General features: G+C 43.0%; 1 protein-coding gene across 1 annotated transcript in view; it reads right to left on the bottom strand.

The window, feature by feature from the left end:
• The window catches only part of pde10a (phosphodiesterase 10A), a 565,280-nt gene that overhangs the window by 96,104 nt on the left and 449,439 nt on the right, over positions 1 to 19,737 (bottom strand). Inside the window, exons 16-17 of the mRNA XM_068044845.1 lie at positions 6,970 to 7,053; positions 6,273 to 6,423 (exon numbers count right to left, since the gene is read on the bottom strand). Of these exons, the coding sequence (XP_067900946.1) occupies positions 6,273 to 6,423; positions 6,970 to 7,053 (235 nt within the window). The remainder of the gene's footprint in view (positions 1 to 6,272; positions 6,424 to 6,969; positions 7,054 to 19,737) is intronic.

Here is a 19,737-nt window from a genome sequence, read left to right as displayed (position 1 = left end):
AACACAGTTCATGTCTTCAGCATACCACCCACAGACACAAGGAGCTTTAGAACGGTACCATCAGACCCTCAAAACGACTATCAGGGCATACTGTCATGAATATCCCCATGATTGGGATACGAAGAGGGATTCACCTAATGAGTCTAGCGGTTTTAGTCCTCTTGAATTAGTTTATGAACATGAGATAAGAGGTCCTCTAAAACTAATTAAAAAAAAGCTTTTGGAACAGAGGAATGTATCTTCTGTGTTAGATTATGTATCCGTGTTGTGGGAACGGCTCACAAGAGCCTGCAAAGTGGCTCAGGAACACCTGAAAGCTTTGCAAACAACTATGAAGAAATGGGCAGACAAGCATGCCAAGACCCGAACATTTCAACCAAGGGATGAGGTATTAGTATTACTGCCTTTACAGGGTGAACTGCTGAAAGCACGATTCAGTGATCCATATAAAGTGGTGGAGTTTGCAAGTTCTCCCTGTGTCTGCGTGGGTTTCCTCCGGGTGCTCCGGTTTCCTCCCACATGCCAAAGACTTGCTGGTTGATAGGTTAATTGGCCATTATAAATTTCCCCTAGTATAGGTAGGTGGTAGGGGAATATAGGGACAGGTGGGGATGTGGTAGGAATATGGAATTAGTGTTTCTTCTTTTTTCTTCTTTCTTTTGGGCCTCCTTATCTCGAGAGACAATGGATACGTGCCTGGAGGTGGTCAGTGGTTTGTGAAGCAGCGCCTGGAGTGGCTATAAAGGCCAATTCTGGAGTGACAGGCTCTTCCACAGGTGCTGCAGAGAAATTTGTTTGTTGTATGGAATTAGTGTAGGATTAGTATAAATGGGTGGTTGATGGTCGGCACAGACTCGGTGGGCCGAAGGGCCTGTTTCAGTGCTGTATCTCTAAACTAAAACTAAACTAAACTATAACCCCCTCGCCTTTGTGAAAAAATTCAAAAACCGGAATGCCAGACTATTCTGATAGAGTTTACTATTACAACACTGTGGGAAAAAATAAAGTAATTGCAGATGCTTTGTTTAGAATCTAACTTTGCTTTGAGCTATCTGAATGCAAAGATGGTACAAAGCCAAACTATATTAGCTGCAGGTAAAGAGAATGAGTGTGTAAATGTGTTTTAATAATTTTTCATCTTCTGTTTTCACTCTTTGTAAAGAAATACATTTAAAAATGGTGTTTCATTCCTGTCAGGATGAAGGTGTTACGAAAGTGCTTCCATTTTAAAAAAAAATATATTTTTTGAGAACTTGTGTTAAAACTGAAAAGATTCCATGGATGTGTTGTTTTTTTTACCAAGTTCACCAACAGGACAAGATGTTGTTTGAAAGCTGTTTCTTTGGTTGTGGTGAACTGTTTGAAGACAGTTGGTCTTTTCCTGCCAAGGAGAAAAGAAACCACCCAGTTCAACTCCTTCTCTACCTTTTTGAAGAAATCCTGCCAAGATAGAGTGTGGAAAGAAGAATCCCTGGTGCTGTATAGCTCCTGAGGAACTAAAAAGAAATCCTGCAATTCAAGTGTGCGCTGGCGGAAAAACCTTAATGCCACACATTTCTCCTAGAACGTTTACTAGAATGATTCTCGACATCTCCAGAACGGACTGCTTCTGAGATGATCCCAGTGACCCATCTCCGTATATCTGTATGCAAGACCAAAAAGGGACAACTGACTTCCTTCCATATCTTTCTTTTTCATCATGAATTAGCAAGTATTTGACCAACGTTTTTTTGTCTATTTGTAACGCATCTCTGCAGAGTGAATTGCTGTATTTTTTTCCAGTGTGTGTGTGTAATTGTGGAATTTTTAAAAAGGGAACTGCATATTTTAATTTGTGTGTTAATGCTTTGCTTTGTTACTGGTTAAGTCTTGTTTTATAATAAACTGATAAGTTTGTTGTTTATTTAAGAAACCTAGTTGGCGTATTTTGTTCTGGGATAAAAGAAAAAGAGTATATGATTGGCTATATTGGTAACCGGGTAAACAATTAAATAGATGTTGTGACCTATGGAAAAGTCCTGCCTCAGTTGTAACATCTAAACACAAAAATCAGGATATTCCAATCAATATTATTTTAACAATGGCAGCAACACACACACTACTGCCAGAATTAAAATAAATAGAAACATAGAAAATAGGAGCAGGATTAGCCATTCGACCCTTCGAGTCTGCTCCGCCATTCATTATGATCATGGCTGATCAACTCAGTAGCCTGTTCCCGTTTTTGCCCCATATCCTTTGATCCCATTAGACCCAAGAGCTATATCTAACTCCTTCTTGAAAACATGCAACGTTTTGGCCTCAACTGCTTTCTGTGGTAGCGAATTCCACTGGCACACCACTCTCTGGGTGAAGAGATTTCTCTTCATCTCAGTCCTGAAAGGTTTACCCCGTATCCTTAGACTATGACCCCTGGTTCTGGACTTTCCCAACATCGGGAACATCCTTCCTGCATCTACCCTGTCAAGTCCTGTTAGAATTTTATAGGTTTCTATGAGATCCCGCCTCACTCTTCTGAACTCCAGTGAATATAATCCTAACCGACTCAATCTCTCCTCATACGTCAGTCCCACCATCCCAGGAATCAGTCTGGTAAACCTACGCTGCACTCTCTCTATAGTAAGAACATTGTTCCTCAGATAAGGAGACCAAAACTGGACACAATATTCCAGGTGTGGCCTCACCAAGGCCCAGTATAATTGCAGCAAGACATCCCTGCTCCTGTACTCGAATCCTCTCGCTATGAAGGCCAACATACCATTTGCCTTTTTTACCGCCTGTTGCACCTGCATGCTTACCTTCAGCGACTGGTGTACAAGAACACCCAGGTCTCGTTGCATATTTCCCTCTCTCAGTTTATAGCCGTTCAGATAATAATTTGCCTTCCTGTTTTTGCTACCAAAGTGGATAACCTCACATTTATCCACATTATACTGCATCTGCCATGCATTAGCCCACTCACTCAACTTGTCCAAATCACCCTGAAGCCTCTCTGCATCCCCCTCACAACTCACCCTCCCACCCAGTTTTGTGTCATCTGCAAATTTGGAGATATTACATTTAGTTAACTCATCTAAATCATTAATGTATATTGTGAATAGCTGGGGTCCTAGCACCGATCCCTGCAGTACCCCACTAGTCACTGCCTGCCATTCAGAAAAAGACCCATTTACCCCTACTCTTTGTTACCTGTCTGCCAACCAATTTTCTATCCACCGCAATACACTACCCCCAATCCCATGCGCTTTAATTTTACATGCTAATCTCTTATGTGGGACTTTGCCGAAAGCCCTCTGAAAGTCCAAATAAACCACATCCACTGGCTCCCCCTCATCAACTCTACTAGTTACATCCTTGAAGAATTCTAGTAGATATGTCAAGCATGATTTCCCTTTCGTAAATCCATGCTGACTCTGCCCGATTCTACCACTGTTCTCTAAGTGCTCTGCTATAAAATCTTTGACAAGGGACTCTAGAATTTTCCGCACTATCCTAGTCAAGAGGCATGGAACCCTATTCAACTTATTTCATCTGAGGAAAAGTTTGTGAACTTTCTCCGGAGACCCAAAGATAATTTGCGTGAAATTCCTATTATCTATCTAATTTTGTAAATTCCATTATTCAACTCTGAACAATTATATTCCACAGATCTTATTTCTGTGGTCTTAACAAAGGAATCATTGTGTTCCACAGAATTTTAGATCCACTTACTGTGAAATGATTCTTGTTATCTCCACTCATCTCCATAACCAAATGTCAAGCCATTTTTAAGGAATTATCAAAAATTGCTTTAATTGAGAGTTGGTTCCAAATTTCCATTATGCCTCCTGAAGGGAAGGAAAAGAAGGGCTGTTTTGCCCAATCTTAAGTCATCCTTGAGGACTGTTAACTTCATAATCGTAGAGTCATAGACTCATAGAGTTATACAGCAGAAACAGGCCCTTTGGCCCATCATGTCCGTGCCAGCCCTCAAGCAGCTATGTATTCTAATCCCATTTTCCAACACTTGGCCTCATGCCCTCTTTGTTCATTAATCATGGCCCCCAGAAATCCCAAGACACAGAAAGAAATTTATAAAAACCTGCGCGAAGATACAATTGTGTTGTTGGAACATTAAATATTTCTCCATTACTGTATTTTATTCTACACTGTGATAGACAGTGCAGACTGGCCAAGAGAATGTGGGAAAATGGCGCACTGACACGGAACACAAACGTCCGAGTGTATCAGGCCTGTGTCCTCAGTACCTTGCTCTATGGCAGCGAGGCCTGGACAACGTATGTCAGCCAAGAGCGACGTCTCAATTCATTCCATCTTCGCTGCCTCCGGAGAATACTTGGCATCAGGTGGCAGGACCGTATCTCCAACACAGAAGTCCTCGAGGCGGCCAACATCCCCAGCTTGTACACACTACTGAGTCTGCGGCGCTTGAGATGGCTTGGCCATGTGAGCCACATGGAAGATGGCAGGATCCCCAAAGACACATTGTACAGCGAGCTCGCCACTGGTATCAGACCCACCGGCCGTCCATGTCTCCGCTATAAAGACGTCTGCAAACGCGACATGAAATCCTGTGACATTGATCACAAGTCGTGGGAGTCAGTTGCCAGCGTTCGCCAGAGCTGGCGGGCAGCCATAAAGACGGGGCTAAAATGTGGCGAGTCAAAGAGACTTAGTAGTTGGCAGGAAAAAAGACAGAGGCGCAAGGGGTGAGCCAACTGTGTAACAGCCCCGACAAACAAATTTCTCTGCAGCACCTGTGGAAGAGCCTGTCACTCTAGAATTGGCCTTTATAGCCACTCCAGGCGCGTATCCATTGTCTCTCGAGATAAGGAGGCCCAAAAGAAAGAAAGATAGACAGAATATAGTTGTAAACTCCTGAACATTAATGCTCATCCCTCAGAATTTGTTCCACATTGTCACACACACCAGAAGTACGATGATACAACAATCACAGACTAACTCTAAAGAGTTATGAAAAACGGACTTTGTCTTCAAAAAAAGAACCTTTACTTTTAAAAGTGAAAAATGGTCCAAAATGGCCAATGAAGAAAAGTGGTTTGGCCTTTTGTGTATTCAAACTGTCGTGACAAAGACAAAGGACAAATCATCAAAGCTAAAAGGTGTTAATAGAATCCATTCTGCACCTATCCTAAAACATTCCATAATTGAATGTCTTCTTCTGAAACAAAGGAGGTGTGAAGTCGCCACATCCAGGGCCATTGTGCGATCACTATTGGGAAGAAACCAGAGCATTACCTAACAATGGGTGAGAGATAATAGCCTTACCTTAAAAAAGGAGACCCAGAAAGAGAGAGTGAGAGACAGAGACACCCAAGAGAAGTAACATCTAACAGCTTGTGTTCCAGCAAGGCAGCTTGCCCTGCTGCAGAACCCGACATCTACAGTATACAGCAGTGAGAGCTAGAAGCAAACGACTGTCTTCAATTAAATCTTCAATCAAGAGAGAAATCTACACTCATCTCAGGTCTACATTCATCTAGAATTTAATTTCCAAGAGAATTCAACAGGTTTATCATAACCTTCCTTCCCCCTCCCCCCGTCACTGAAAGCCACCTTCCTTTTTCCTTTCTCTATCTGTCTCTTGTCTGTTTCTTGTGTGTGTGAGCAAACAAATGCTTGAGTAGATGTGGTTGCAACAATTTCGGGATAAAGCGTATTGATCAATAAACAATTAACTTTCTGTTTTTAAAACCTACAAGAAAACTTGTCGCAGTCTGTATATTTGAAAAATAGAAAACCAAAGGGGCTAAATTCGAATACAAATACTCTTGCTGCGGTCAGGTGGGGAGATGAACAGTGGGAACCACCTACATCACACCACATGGTCGTAATAATGTGCGTAGAGGACCTACACAAATCATTTGCATCTGTGGTGCTTGGTTGTTATTCTCTTTCTCATCATTATTATTCAATGGCTTGAAATCAAGTATCCCCTAGTTGTAAAGCGGGTTTGTATATACTATTGCAATAAAATGGTACATACTAACTACAATGACCTTGAGTCACAACAAACTCTGCATTTTGGATAGTGATGTGGTGGAAGGCTAACAGATTCATAGTGAACACAGCACTATTTACTGCTCATTCAGTATATGCCACTTGATTTTTTTTCAACTCAAAGTGCTATTTGACTGGGACTATAACTTGTCTTTAAGATGAATACATGTTAATAAATGTCCCTGGTGGGTGCATAACCAAGACAATTCACAATTGTGGCTTGCAATGGCAGAAAAATTTCATTCACTTACCTCCAGTTCTGAGAATGTCCCCTGAACTCTCTGCAGGATAGTATACATGCAATGTGCCACTGTGACCGCATGCTTCCAGTTGTGGTAAGGCACACGACGGTAGTTTTTCCTTACTGACATTGTGAAGCGACACAATTTCTCCAGATCAAAGCTAGATAGAGAAGAAAATAGAAAGAGGAAAGACAGCAATTAAATAAAGACCAGAAATGTCACTAGTCCCAGAGATCAAAGTGCTATTGTAATTTGTCAGGATTCCAAAACACATATAGCTTTTAATAGGTAAGGTGACAAATCCAATAAGGAACTAATGTTCTACGAAATTTAAGGCATCTTTTGCAGGGGAATTCTGATGGCTTATCGACATGAAACTTCACAGACATCTAAGGATGTTACCAACTCCAGTGGCTTTGAAGCAGATAGCAGAGGTTTGGTGATGCAACCCTGATCTGGAATGAGACCCCGAGAGCCTTCAAAGAGCAGCACCACTTCAGTAAATGTTACGCTTAGGGAAATCCATACTGATGAATAATATCTGATGACGCTTATCCAGCACTTCTACCAAAAGTAATACAATTTCAAGGCACCAAAATGATTGTTACTAAAATGAAGTACAGATTTCATCTCCACTGTGACTCATCAAGATATCCTGTGCTAATTTTAAAAAAGTATAAAAATGGGGTTATTTTATAGTCTGTACCTGTTCTTTCCACAGCAGTTGTGAACCATATAGACAAAAATAGTTGGCCAGAGGTCTTCATAGGGACTGATATCAAAGTGGAACCTGACAGAAAATTATATAAAAAGGAATATCAGTACAATATATAGAAATTTCCACAATAATCATAAATATTTACACATATTTGTCATATATATGCTCCAATTTGCATTACAAGTTGTTGTTCTATAGAGAGATGTTGGACTACCACGAAAAACTAATATTGTAATAGCTTTACAGGTGATTCACCATTTTTCTCAGGAAGGCAGATTCCCTCCACCACCTGCTCACCACTGCCCGCACCTAACCAAGTAGACGTCACTACATGTTTATTAAAAGAGACAGTAGCAACATGGATACGTAATTGGCTGAGCGATAGGAAGCAGAAAGTAATGGTTAATGGATGTTTTCGGACTGGAGGAAGGTTTGTAGTGGAGTTCCCCAAGGCGTTTGGACCCTTACTCTGTCTGATATATATTAATGACCTAGACCTATGTGTACAAGATACAATAAAAAAATTTGCAGATGATACAAAACTTGGAAACATTGGGTTGAATTTTACCGGTGCAGGGGCTGGTACAATTCTGCGGGGAGATGCCCGCCTCGACCCGCAAATTCGAGAAGGGCCCGCCGCATATTACTGGCGACAGGGGGACCTCGGTGCGACCCCACTGCTGCCTGGCGGCGGACCCTTCATCTCCATATGTAAAGTGACATCAAAGATATTCAAATTAACTTACCTGCCGTCCCACACCGATTTTACAGCCTTCGTTCGGCCTTTGCGCGCCTTCGGATCTCCACCCAGAGTTCCGAGGCGAGAACCTGGTGGGAGGGGGAGGATTAAATTTTCAGGGTGGGAGGGGTGGAGGAGCAGGAAAAATAATTTTGATTGGATAAGGGGATGGTGGGAAGGGGTTGAAGGGCAAAGTATTGAAGGTTGGGGGTGGGTGGGGAAGTTCAGGTATTTGAAAAATCAATTGCTGGTCATTTTGGACAATGAAATGACCATTGGGGAGTTGGAAAAGGGCCTCCATCACTTAATTTTATATTTAATAAAAATTATTAATGATTTCCCTTTAAAAATTAAAATTAATTGTAAGGGCTTAAAGCCCTTTAATAATGGCGCCTGCGTGGTGGCGTCAGATGCTGTTGCCAGGAATACGGCAGCCGCCCCCTCTACGTCATCGGGGTGGCCGCTCCGCCCCCTCTATTTAAATGAGCCCATGTGAAATATCACATGGACTCAACAGCGGCTGCTGAATGAGGGCACACCGCTGTGCTCAAAAGGCACTGCCGCAGAGCGCAGCACCCGAATAAAATTCAAGCCATTGTGAACTGTGAGGAGAATAGTGTAGAACTTCAAAAGGACATAGACAAATTGGTGGAATGGGCAGAAAAGTGGCAGATGAAATTTAATGCAGAGAACTGTGAAGTGATTCATTTTGGTAGGAAGAACGCAGAGACAATATAAAATAAAGCGTACAATTCTAAGGGGGGTGCAGGAGCAGAGGAACCTGGATATATATGTGCACAGATCATTGAAGGTGAAGATTGAGAGCACAGTTAATAGAGCATATATTATCCTCGGCTTCATTAATAGGGGCATAGATTACAAAAGCAAAGAGGTTATGTTAAACTTGTATGGAGCACTGGTTTGGCCTCGAACTGGAGTATTTTGTCCAGTTCTGGGTGCCATAATTTAGGAAAGATGTGAAAGCACTGGACAGAGTGCAGAAAAGGTTCAATAGAATGATGTCAAGGATGAGGAACTTCAGTTATGTGGATTGATTGGAGAAGTTGAGACTGTTTTCTTTCAAAAGAAGCTTGCGAGGAGATTTGATAGAGGTATTCAAAATCATGATGGGTCTGGACAGGGAACTGTTCCAATTGGTGGAGGGATTAAGAACAAGAGGGCACAGATTTAAGGTCATTGTCAAAAGAAGCAATAGCAACATGAGGAAAAGCTTTTTCATGCAGCGAGCGGTTAAGATCTGGAAAGCACTGCCTGACAGTATGGTGGAGGAAGGTTCAATCCAGGCATTCATGAGGGATATGGATTGTTATCTGAAAAGGAGGAATAAGCAGGGCTATGGGGAGAAGGCTGGGGAGTGGCACTAGGTAAAGTGCTCTTTCGGAGAGCCGGTGCAGACACGACTGGCAGAATGGCCTCCTTCTATGCTGTGTTAAAGCTCCCAACCAAAATATACGATACTGAATGTGGTGGGAGAAACGCATTGTTAATTCAATCCTGTCCCTCCACAGATAGCCTAACATATCATTTTAAACTTTCCAAATTAATGAAAGATTCAGCCAAATTGTACCATCTAATAACCCACGAATTAGGCTAACTAAACCAGGTGCCATTAAATCAACAAATTAACTGTTTAATTTGACAAACTAAATTCTTAAACACTACTAACATATAAACAACATTTAAAATAGAAAAATTAGAGTCTTTGCAAATTTACGCTCTGCCGGAGGTGAAAAAAGTCCAAGGTTGCTTGAAGTCCTTGCAGTCTTCTGATGGGGAGAAAAAGGTTCTTCAACAGTAGAACAGTCCCATAGTCTAATTCCAGCAGTAAGTGATGCTTTCCTTCTCCAGTGATGAATTTCAACAATTAACAACTTGGAAACACTTTCAATAGAATCAATCTGACTTTAGAGTTCTTGAGGGATAAAAGACTGTCACAGTCTAACTTCCCTTCCTTCAGTTTAAATTATCAGAAATCTCTGTTTTGGCTTGATTTTTTTTGAATTTTGAGAGAGAATAACGAATAAACAGACTAAATTCTCTTCCTTCAGTTGAAATGGGCTGAGAGCTCTTCTTTCAGGTGCTAACACACAGCTGTCTGTCTGAGTCCTCTGTCCGAGCAGGCTGTTTGCACTATAAGCCAGTTCAAAATTAAATTGTAACAAATGTATCTCTCGATGATCAGTCTGAGTGACTGTATCCAAGATAACGAGAATGCACCCTTTGAATCGCAGTCTCTGAATGGCTGTATCCAAGGTAACGACAATGCATTCTTTGACTCAGTTTTTAGAGTTTGCTGACTTAAAGCAGTATAGCTCTTTTTCCAGCTTTAAAAGCACACCGCATTCTTCCTGGAAGAAAAACTACAGGATCATAACACGTCCGCCCCTGGTGGAATGAATTACCATTCCTGGAATGCGTTTCATTACAATGGGTAAAAAATACAAATTGAAAAAGCGCTAACTTTTTTTCGCATTTATAGGCATCCAGCAACAAATTCCACCAGAACATTCTGGCTTTAAATTTTCAAAAGGCTGTCCTAATTAACCCATTTTAAATTTCCAAGCATAGTCTTCCAATTGTTTCGTGTTTTCCTTCCAAGCATCCCTATAGCCCATCACCTCAGCCAGGTGAACTGCACAGCTAGGTGCACTGACCACTACTGGGTTTACTATTCTCTCAGAATTTTCTTCTGTACCCCTTAACCGATGTGGTGTCACTTGACACTGGAAAACCCTGTCCACTGTAACAGAAGACGATTTGTTCTTACCCTGGGTGTCAAAGGAATTTGACAAGTTGCCTCCAACACATCAGTCTCTTTAAGACACATTGTATTGCCCACTCTGTCCATATAGTCCTTTAAATAAGAATTTGGGTAGGAGTCTGTCTTTTTTACCACAGTGACTTTTCTAGAGTCTATGTAAGTTTGAGCCGACCCACCAGGTTCAGACATCAAGACCATCTGCGAATCTCAACTGTCCCGACTAGGTTCATCTAAGCTGCCCTTCAGCATGCATTGTACCTCTGGTTCCACTTGGGCCTGTCTGTGTGGATCTAAGTGGCAAGGATGGTGTTTTAAAGGAATGGTTCCCCCTATTTTCACATCATGTGTGGCTAAGGTTATGCATCCTGGCTTATCCCTACAAACCTTTTGAAACATTGTGAAAACCCTGGTTAGGACCTCTAAGTGTAAAAGCCTATTGTTTAATTTTCCTAGCCATTCTATATTCGCTAATTGGATAGTTGGAGGTTCAATCTGAGAATTTCCCAGGCCTACTGCTGCCTCATCCTCACTATCCTTTTCCTTCACAACAGTCCCGATTAGCTGTATACCTGTACTGGTTTATCCTCCTCCCTGCTAAATGGTTCCTCAATCACTGGTATGGAAACTAGCAGTGCTAGTTTTATGGTATGTTGTGGTTTTCCCACCATTTGACAGGTATGGCATGTCCTACAAAATTGTCTCATATCCTTTGTAAGACCTGTTTGCTTATGTGTGATTTGGTCTTCTGAATTCCCCTGGTCCTGCAAAAGGAACGTTGTGTGCTAACCTTAACAAACTTGGTCAATATTTAGGTGGTACCACTATCTGTTCAACAACTGTCCAGTCTTCGTCGGCAGGCCTATGAGGCAGTCTCCATTTCCTCCTCAAAATCCCATTTGCCATATAATAGCCTTCCAGAACTCCTTTCACCTCAGCTTCTGGATCAGCTTGCTGTGCTGCAATGATAAACGATCTATTAAACAACTCATTTGGATTATCTAAATCCCCAAAGAAGGTTTCAGGTGCCTGATTATCTATTTGTGGTGCCCCTTTTACCTCCAACAATGGATCCTGTTTAGCCATTGCTCGGGTAACTACACACGCAGGAAATATTCTCGGAACTTGCTCCTGTAATTGCTCTGTTTCCTTAATTTCACATGGCTACTCTATAACCATAGGAGAAACTGATATTTCTGATCCTGCCAAATCATTTCCTAGGAGTAGATCAATTCCCTTTACTGGGAAACCGTGGACAACATCTACAGTTACTACCCCAGTTATTAAGTCACTCTCTAGGCATACTTTATACAAAGGTACGGGTATATACTCCCTGCCAATTCCATTAACTAAAACTTTAGCGTTCAAGGCGCTCTCTGGTTGAAACCTCATATCTTTCCCCAGCAAGAGTGTTTGGGTTGCTCCTGTATCCCTGAGTATAATGATAGGTTTTCCTGCCTCACTTACAGGATACGGAGTTACTCTTCCCTTTGACAAAAAATCATTATAACTCTCAGGTATTTTCTTCTTAACCTCTACACTCCTTTTAGTTTTAGTATCTGGTTTCACATTCACAGCTGTCGTTAAAGATATAGCCTGGTCTGCTATACTCTCAGTCAGAGTCTTTTCCTCTGCACTAACTTTGCGTACCCCAACAAATCCTATGGGGTTACCTCACAATTTCCAGCACTCTGATGACCTATTTTGTTGCAATGATAACACTTTGGCTTGCGAACCTCACTTCTACCCTCAACACCTTCCTTTCTAACCTGAGGAAGTGATCCTGGGGCATTCCCAGCTGTTCCCTCTTGTCCCTGGCTGCCTGCCTTCCTTTCACTCTCCCACTTTCTATCCTTCTCGGGTTTATGGGGGCGATGGACAAAATAGGTTGGCATATTCACAAGCTCAAAATCATCAGCAATCTCTGCTGCTGGCCTAACTTTCAAAAGTTTCAGGTTATCTATATGAGTTCTCACTACTGAAGGAATGGAGTTTTTAAACTCTTCAAAGAGAATCAATTTTCGAAGGTTCTCATATGTGGTTTCAATCCTTAATGCCCGTATCCAACGATCAAAATTCATTTGCTTCACCCTCTCAAATTTTAAATATGTCTGCCCCGCCAATCTCTGTAAGTTCCTAAACTTCTGATGGTAAGCTTCAGGGACTAACTATTACGCAGCGAGAATAGCCTTTTTTGCCATCTCATAATCTGCAGAAGCCTCTTCAGAAAGCATGGCATAAGCTGTATGAGCTCTGCCTACCAGCCTGCCCTGTATGAGCAATGTCCAGCTTTCTTTCCGCCATTTCATCTGTTTGGCTATTCTTTCAAAAGATATGAAAAATGCATCTAGGTCCTTTTCCTCGAATTTAGGAAGAGCCTGTATAAATTTAAACAACTTCTCACTGGGTCCTGATCTAAATTTAGATTCTTCCTGACCCGAATTTTCCCTGTATTTAAGACCACCCCTTTGTTTTAGTTCCATCTCTTTTAACTTAAATTCCCACTCTGCTCTTCCACTTTCTCTTTGACGTTCAAGTTTTCTTAATCCTTTTTCTTGTTGAGCTCCAGTTTTTTCATTTCTAAATAAATCCTAGCCAATTCCATTGCATCACTCTCGGACCTAGCCGCATGGAAGATGGCAGGATCCCCAAAGACACATTGTACAGCGAGCTCGCCACTGGTATCAGACCCACCGGCCGTCCATGTCTCCGTTATAAAGACGTCTGCAAACGCGACATGAAATCGTGTGACATTGATCACAAGTCGTGGGAGTCAGTTGCCAGCATTCGCCAGAGCTGGCGGGCAGCCATAAAGACAGGGCTAAATTGTGGCGAGTCGAAGAGACTTAGTAGTTGGCAGGAAAAAAGACAGAGGCGCAAGGGGAGAGCCAACTGTGCAACAGCCCCAACAAACAAATTTCTCTGCAGCACCTGTGGAAGAGCCTGTCACTCCAGAATTGGCCTTTATAGCCACTCCAGGCGCTGATTCACAAACCACTGACCACCTCCAGGCGCATATCCATTGTCTCTCGAGATAAGGAGGCCCAAAAGAAAGAAGAACTCTCGGACCTACTACATTCATGTCTCTCATATTCCCTTTCTTGTTCCTCATATTGACATTCGTCTGTATCATCATCATCTTCTACTAATTCCAGATGTTCGACTATTATGTCAATTATCCCTGCTTTTTTGGCACCTGGTTTCAATTCCAACCCCAATTTCGCTGCCAATTCTTTTAATTTGTTCTTTGTTAAAGCTAACTAGTCACTCAGGGAAACGTCTGCTTTCCCAGAAACTTTGCTACAACCACTATTGCCATTACAATGGTATAGACTGTACCTTATTATACAAGAGACCTGGTTCTTTTAATTGCTTGGTAGCTGCTGTCAGATTTAGATCCCAGCAATCGAGTTTCCAATTAATAAGATCCCAGACTTGAGAGCAATTAATATGATGCCTAACGCAAGACCCCAATTTAAATATGTTATCTCAGAAACGAGCAATTGATATGATTCCAAATGCGAGCCACCGAATTAAGTATGATTTGATTGCGAGCAAGCCCCCAATTAAGGTATGATTCAAATCCACAGATGAGAAACACAATTAATATGTGATTCAAATCTTGAGTGAGCCGCCAATTAATATGTTACGACTGACTGCTCCAGTCAAAGCCCCAAATCAAAATATACAATTCTGATTGTGGTGGAAGAAATGCACTGCTAATTCAATCCCGTCCCTCCATAGATCGCCTAACATATCATTTTAAGCTTTCCAAATTAAAGAAAGACCCAGCCAAATGAGGCTAACTAAACCAGGTGTCTTTAAATCAACAAATTAACTGTTTAATTAGACAAACTAAATTCTTAAACACTACTAAGATATAAACAACATTTAAAATAGAAAAAATTAGAGTCCTTGCAAATTTACGCTCCTGCCTGAGGTGAAAAAAGTCCAAGATTGCTTGAAGTCCTCATAGCCGTCCAATGGGGATAAAAAGGTTCTTCAACAGTAGAACAGTCCCATAGTCTAATTCCAGCAGTAAGTGATGCTTTCCTTCTCCAGTGATGAATTTCAACAATTAACAATTTGGAAACACTTTCAATAGAATCAATCTGACTTTAGAGTTTTTGAGGGATAAAAGATTGTCACAGTCAAACTTCTCTTCCTTCAGTTTAAATTATCAGAGATCTCTGTTTTGACTTGACTTTTTTTTAATTTTGAGAGAGAATAACGAATAAACAGACTAAATTCTCTTCCTTCAGTTGAAATGGGCTGAGAGCTCTTCTTTCAGGTGCTAACACACAGCTGTCTGTCTGAGTCCTCTGTTCGAGCAGGCTGTTTGCACTATAAGCCAGTTCAAAATTAAATTGTAACAAATATATCTCTTGATGCTCAGTCTGAGTGGCTGGAACCAAGGTGAAGAGAATGCACCCTTTGAATCGCAGTCTCCAAATGCCAGTCTCAAAGGTAACGAGAATGCATTCTTTGACTCAGTTGTTAGAGCTTGCTGCCGTAAAGCAGTACGGCTCTTTTTCCAGCCTTAAAGGCACACCGCATTCTTCTGGGAAAAAAAACTACAGGATCATAACAGCTGTAACAATTCTGTGATTCTGTTAGAAAATAATAACAGCAGTAATTATACCCTGAAAGAAGGTTGGCTTGGTGCGGTGGATGAGCAGATAGAATTAGTTCACAGCAGATTAAAAAAATAGGAGCAGAGGTCAGTCATTCAGCCCTTTGAGCCTACACTGCCATTCAATACAATCATTGCTGATCTTCGATCTTAATTCCACCATATCTCTTAATTTCCTTAGTATCCAAGAGAAGGTCAGAGGCTGGGAATTCTGCAGCGAGTACCTCACCTCCTGACTCCCCAATGCCTGTCCACATCTACATGGCACAAGTCAGAAGTGTGATGGAATACTCCCTCCTTGCCTGTATGGGTGCAGCTCCAACAACACAGAAGAAGCTCGACACCACCCAAGACAAAGCAGCCCGCTTGATTGGTACCCCAACCACCACCTTCGACATTTGCTCCCTTCACCACCCACTGTGGCAGCAGTGTATACCATCTACGAGATGTACTGCAGCAACACACCAAGGCTCCTTCGACAGCACCTTTCAAACCCATGACCTTCACCACCTACAAGGACAAGCGCAGCAGATGCATGGGAACAACACCACCTGCATGTTCCCCTCCATGCGACACACCATCCTGACTTGAAACGATATTGCTTCAGTGTCGCTAGGTCAAAATCCTGGAACTCCCTAACAGCACTGCGGGTGTACTTACACCCCAAGGACTGCAGAGGCTCAAGAAGGCAACTCACTACTGTCAAGGGCAATTAGGGATGGGCAATAAATGCTGGCTTAGCCAGCGATGCCCACATCCCATGAACGAATGAAAAAAATTCAAAAATCTATCGATCTCTGTCTTAAATATATTCAACGACTGAGCAGCCACAGCCCTCAGGGGTAAAGAATTCCAGATTCACAACCCTTCAAGAGAAAAAAGTACTCCTCATCTCAGTCCTAAATGGCCGACACCTTATTCTGAGATTGTGATCTCTAGTTCTTGACTCCCAGCCAGGGAGTCAACCTCCCAGGATTAAGCCTACCAAGCCCCTGAAGAATTTTATATGTTTCAATGAGATCACCTCATTATTCTGAATTCCAGAGAATATTGGCTCAGTCTACTCAATCTTTCATCTTAGGATAAACCCCCCATCCCAGGAATCAGTCCAGTGAACCTTCATTGCACTCCCTCCAAGGCTGTATATCCTTCCATAGGTAAAGAGACCAAAACTGCACGCAGCACCCCAGGTGTGGTCTCACCAAAGCTTTATGCATTTGAACTAAGACCTCTTTACTCTTATACTCCAATTGCTTTTAAATAAAGGCTAACACACCATTTGCTTTCCGAATTGCTTACTGTGCCTGCATGTTAACTTTCTGTGATTCATGTACAAGGGCATTCAGGTCCCTCTGGATACCAATGTTTCCTAATCTCTGCTTATCTATTTTTCTTCCCAAAGTTAAAAACTTCACAATTCCTCTCATTATTCCAATTGCCATGTTCTTGCCCACTAACTGTGGGGGACTTCAATGTCCATCACCAAGAGTGGCTCGGTAGCACCACTACTGACCGAGCTGGCCAAGTCCTAAAGGACATAGCTGCTAGACTGGGTCTGCGGCAGGTGGTGGGGGAACCAACACGAGGGAAAAACATACTTGACCTCGTCCTCACCAATCTGCCTGCCGCAGATGCTTCTGTCCATGACTGTATTGGTAGGAGTGACCACTGCACAGTCCTTGTGGAGACGAAGTCCCGCCTTCGCATTGAGGATACCGTCCGTCGTGTTGTGTGGCACTATCACCGTGCTCAATGGGATAGATTTCGAACAGATCTAGCAATGCAAAACTGGGCATCCATGAGGCGCTGTGGGCCATCAGCAGCAGCAGAATTGTACTCAACCACAATCTGTAACCTCATGGCCCGGCTTATCCTCCACTCTACCATTACCATCAAGCCAGGAGACCAACCCTGGTTCAATGAAGAGTGCAGGAGGGCATGCCAGGAGCAGCACCAGGCATACCTCAAAATGAGGTGTCAACCTGGTGAAGCTACCACACAGGACTATCTGCATGCCAAACTGCGTAAGCAGCATGCGACAGACAGAGCTAAGCGATCCTATAACCAATGGATCAGATCGAAGCTCTGCACTCCTGCCGCATCCAGCCGTGAATGGTGGTGGACAATTAAACAATTAACTGGAGGAGGTGGCTCCATAAATATCCTCATCCTCAATGATGAGGGAGCCCAGCACATCAGTGCGAAAGATAAGGCTGAAGCATTTGCAACAATTTTCAGCCAGAAGTGCCGAGTTGATGATCCATCTCGGCCTCCTCCTGAAGTCCCCAGCATCACAGATGTCAGATTATTCGATTCACTCCGCATGATATCAAGAAACGAATGAAGGCACTGGATACTGCAAAAGCTATGGGCCCTGATAATATTCGGGCAATAGTACTGAAGACCTTCGCTCCAGAACTTGCCGCGCCCCTCGCCAAGCTGTTCCAGTACAGCTACAGCACTGACATCTACCCTGCAATGTGGCACAGTGGTTAGCACCGCAGCCTCACAGCTCCAGCGACCCGGGTTCAGTTCTGGGTACTGCCTGTGCGGAGTTTGCAAGTTCTCCCAGTGTCTGTGTGAGTTTCCGCCGGGTGCTCCGGTTTCCTCCCACCTCCAAAAGACTTGCAGGTTGATAGGTAAATTGGCCATTGTAAATTGCCCCTAGTGTAGGTAGGTGGTCGGAGAATGGTGGGGATGTGGTAGAGAATATGGGATTAATGTAGGATTAGTATAAATGGGTGGTTGTTGGTCGGCACAGACTTGGTGGGCCGAAGAGCCTGTTTCAGTGCTGTATCTCGAAATAAAAATAAAATAAAATAAATAAAATAAAATGTGGAAAATTGCCCAGGTATGTCCTGTACACAAAAAGCAGGACAAGTCCAACCCGGCCAATTACCGCCCCATCAGCCTACTCTCAATCACCAGTAAAGTGATGGAAGGTGTCATCAACAGTGCCATCAAGCAGCACTTGCTTAGCAATAACCTGCTCAGTGACGCTCAGTTTGGGTTCCGCCAGGGCCACTCAGCTCCTTGCCTCATTACAGCCTTGGTTCAAACATGGACAAAAGACCTGAACTCAAGAGGTGAGGTGAGAGTGACTGCCCTTGACATCAAGGCAGCATTTGACCGAGTATGGTATCAAGGAGTCCTAGCAAAACTGAGGTCAATGGGAATTAGGGGGAAAACCCTCCGCTGGCTGGAGTCATACCTAGCGCAAAGGAAGATGGTTGTGGTTGTTGAAGGTCAATCATCTGAGCTCCAGGACATCACTGCAGGAGTTCCTCAGGGTAGTGTCCTGGGCCCAACCATCTTCAGCTGCTTCATCAATGACCTTCCTTCAATCATAAGGTCAGAAATGGGGATGTTCGCTGATGATTGCACAAGGTTCAGCACCATTCGTGACTCCTCAGATACTGAAGCAGTCCGTGTAGAAATGCAGCAAGAGCTGGACAATATCCAGACTTGGGCTGATAAGTGGTAAGTAACATTCGTGCCACACAAGTGCCAGGCAATGACCACCTCCAACAAGAGAGAATCTAACCATCGCCCCTTGACATTCAACAGCATTATCATCGCTGAATCCCCCACTATCAACATCCTAGGGGTTACCATTGACCAGAAACTGAACTGGAGTAGCCATATAAATACTGTGGCTACAAGAGCAGGTCAGAGGCTAGGAATTCTGAGGCGAGTAACTCACCTCCTGACTCCCCAAAGCCTGTCCACCATCTACAAGGCACAAGTCAGGAGTGTGATGGAATACTCTCCACTTGCCTGGATGGGTGCAGCTCCAACAACACTCAAGAAGCTCGACACCATCCAGGACAAAGCAGCCCGCTTGATTGGCACTCCATCTACAAACATTCACTTGCTCCACCACCGATGCACAGTAGCAGCAGTGTGTACCATCTACAAGATGCACAGCAGCAATGCACCAAGGCTCCTTAGACAGCACCTTCCAAACCCGCGACCTCCACCAACTAGAAGGACAAGGGCAGCAAATACATGGGAACACCACTGCCTGCAAGTTCCCCTCCAAGTCACACACCATCCTGACTTGGAACTATATCGCTGTTCCTTCACTGTCTCTGGGTCAAAATCCTGGAACTCCCTTCCTAACAGCACTGTGGGTGTACCTACCTCACATGGACTGCAGCGGTTCAAGAAGGCAGCTCACCACCACCTTCTCAAGGGCAATTAGGGATGGGCAATAAATGCTGGCCTGGCCAGCGTCGCCCACATCCCATGAATGAATAATAAAAAAAAAAATCCCTTTGCAGCCTCTTTGCATCCTTCTCACAGCTGACTTTCCACCTAACTTTGTATTGATAGCAAACTTGGATATATTACACCATTCATCTAAGCCATTGATATAGATTGCATATGGGTGAGGCTCAAGTCCTGATCCTTCCAGTACCCCACTAGTTACAGCCTACCAACCCAAAAATGTTCCGTTTATTCCAAGTCTCTGTTCTCTGTCAATTAACCAATCCTCAGTTCTTGCCAATATATTATTCCCAATCCTATAAGTCCTAATTTTATGTAATAACCTCTTATGTGGCTCCTTGCAAACGCTTTTTGAAAATCCAAATACACTATATC

The sequence above is a fragment of the Heterodontus francisci genome, chromosome 13 (assembly GCF_036365525.1).
Source record: "Heterodontus francisci isolate sHetFra1 chromosome 13, sHetFra1.hap1, whole genome shotgun sequence".
Classification (NCBI taxonomy): Eukaryota; Metazoa; Chordata; class Chondrichthyes; order Heterodontiformes; family Heterodontidae; genus Heterodontus; species Heterodontus francisci.
The sequence above is the reverse complement of the archived record's forward strand: the minus strand, read 5'-3'. Positions and strand labels throughout refer to the sequence as shown.